The sequence below is a fragment of the Pagrus major genome, chromosome 16, assembly GCF_040436345.1.
Source record: "Pagrus major chromosome 16, Pma_NU_1.0".
Lineage (NCBI taxonomy): Eukaryota > Metazoa > Chordata > Actinopteri > Spariformes > Sparidae > Pagrus > Pagrus major.
The window spans coordinates 15,958,657-15,961,113 of NC_133230.1; the positions used below are offsets into that span (position 1 = coordinate 15,958,657).

The window sequence follows — 2,457 nt, forward strand, 5'->3', positions numbered from 1 at the left end:
CTGCTTGTACTCTACTTTAATCACACCATCCTGAATTTCTCTTGATTGTGTGTCTGCATAGCTCGTTTGAATGTTTTCAAATTGTAAATAGTTTCTTATTGCATGTCTGCATTGTGTTTTTATGTTTGAGACCCCCAGGACGACTAGAGGCACAACATCAAAGTGCTTCTAATGGGGCTCGTTAAATAAGATAAGATGAGATAAGATGTACCTTTATTGGTGCCCTGGAGGAGAAATTAAATTTGGCACAGCAGCAAAAGGGATCAAACAGTGTGCAAACAATACAAAAAGTAGCAGCAGGAGTTAGGAATTGCTTAAGAGAAACAAAAAATAAAATAAGATAAAAATACACTCAAATAAATAGATAAAGTAGAATAGAAATAGAAAATAGAAAATGTGCAAAAAATTCCTGAGATAAACATACAGTGTGTACACTCATACAGGCTGTTTGTATATACATACACAAGCATAAGCTCTTCTCTAACAAATTAGTGGCAAATAACATGTCATGAAATAATACACATAGTTCAGGGTTTACATACAAAAATAATAACCAAAACATGTTAAAACAAGTGAAAAATAGTATGTTCTGTTGATCTCAAAGATTGTATTCGACTTTTTTTGCTTTAAAATGTCATTTAGATATAATTCCTAAAAACTAAGAGGAAAATTAACAATTAATTCAGCTTATGTGTTGTGATTTCTATAGTAACACAACATGAAATACATTTCCCATAAGGCGTCGCGGTATTTCTACGTCATTCATCGGCGCAGAGCTGAGGTGGCGTTCGAGAGGAGGTAAACACGTCGGATTATTACTTGTTAAACCTATTATTGAACGAAATGCGACCTAAACGAGTGATTTATTTCATTGAATACGTTGCTTTACGACTGTTGTACGTCCGTAACTCACTTCCTGTTTGTCTTCTTCGTGTTGTTGTAGCGTGACAGCTAACACGGTGCTACTTCAGAGAGCTAAAGCTAAGCTAACCGACTGAATCGCCTGTAAACCTTTCGGTTCTGTTTCAGGTTGTTTCCCGGCTGCTCACCTGAAGTCCCCTCATCATGACTAAACTTCTGGAGTGGCTGTTCGGTGTGTCGCTGGTGGGCGCAGTCTGGGCTTTGGTCACTTTCGACCTGTTGGACCTGAGCCTGCCGCAGACCTACAGAGAGGTCGCCTGGCCGATGCCTCTGTATCTGCTGGTGTCTTTTGGCTGCTACTCCCTGGCCACAGTGGGGTACAGGGTGGCCACCTTCAATGACTGCGACGAGGCAGCTAAAGAGCTGCAGGAGCAGATAAAGGAAGCCAAAGAGGACTTGAGGAAAAAGGGATTAAAGATGTAGAACTTGAAGACTATGTAGAAACTTTAGAGACTGAGAGGGATGCACGGACCACTTTCACACACAACCAAGTGTTTGCACTTGTCAAAAACTGAGGGTGTCTTGTTTTGAATTTGAATTTTTTGTTTCTAGGAGACATTATCTGAATAATCCTTTATCCAGCAGTTTGTTTTGACACAGTGACACATCTTTCAGATTAGATAATGATCAGATATGCTTCAGGAAATCAAAAATGAATGCCCCAATGTATGATTTTCTTGGTTAGTTTACATTCTCACCATCTGAAGACCTTGTTTATAAAGTTACTGAATGATACTGTCTGTTTGTAGCAGGTGGTTTTACTGATTGGCAGACGAAAGAAGAAAACACATGGTGCTGTCTTTGGTTGCAAGCTACACACAGTTAAACACCCATGGGAGTCACTGGTATGCAAAATTATCATCTGTAACCAGTTGCCGATCACTCAAATGCCAGCAAATGAACCCCAAAGGTCACACTGGAGCCGTCTGACTAAAGAGTGTTTCCTCTGAGAATTCTTTCAATCTGCGTCATCTCCACACAGTGTGAACCTTGTTGTGTGTGTCTGGAGATCGTTGCTTGTCAGTAGAGATGGACTAGATTTTATCTGAATGAAGTGTACATTCCATTGTTCAATTTCAGACATGTGCCCCGCGGCTGATGTTGGGACTTAATTAAACAGGATTCTATTTTTCTCCAGTTTTTCTGCCTACAAATGTGAGTTTGTGTTTGTGGGTTGGGGATTCGGATAGGGGCCAGGAGGTAGGCGAGTACGTGCACGAGTGCCTGCATATATGATGCATTCCTTCTTCAAGCATAACTCACATGGCCTGAGGGCTTTATATCAACTTCGCAATGCTTCTCTCTGTGAAGGAGACAGATGTCTTCTGTCTCATTTTGTCGTTACAGGAAAAGTTCACCACAGAAAATGAAAATGTAGTCATTATCTACTCAAAATTGGGTGAAGTTTTGTGGTCCTCAAATCAGTTTGAGCGTCACAGCACAGCAGCATTCTCCCAAAAACGTGAAAATAAAACGGTAAATAACCCAAGATGGCTCTGTACAGGTCGTCCGGCACAATCCAAGTCTCCAGGAGCC

The 2,457-nt window shown here is 40.7% G+C and overlaps 1 protein-coding gene across 1 annotated transcript; it reads left to right on the forward strand.

Moving 5' to 3' along the window:
* Positions 1–741: 741 nt before the first annotated feature.
* dpm3 (dolichyl-phosphate mannosyltransferase subunit 3, regulatory) lies at positions 742–2,061 on the forward strand. The gene is made up of 2 exons (XM_073483594.1): positions 742–798; positions 1,030–2,061. Exon 2 carries the CDS (start codon positions 1,066–1,068, stop codon positions 1,342–1,344), a length of 279 nt encoding a protein of 92 aa, XP_073339695.1. The 5' UTR covers positions 742–798; positions 1,030–1,065; the 3' UTR covers positions 1,345–2,061.
* The last annotated feature ends 396 nt before the right edge of the window (positions 2,062–2,457 follow it).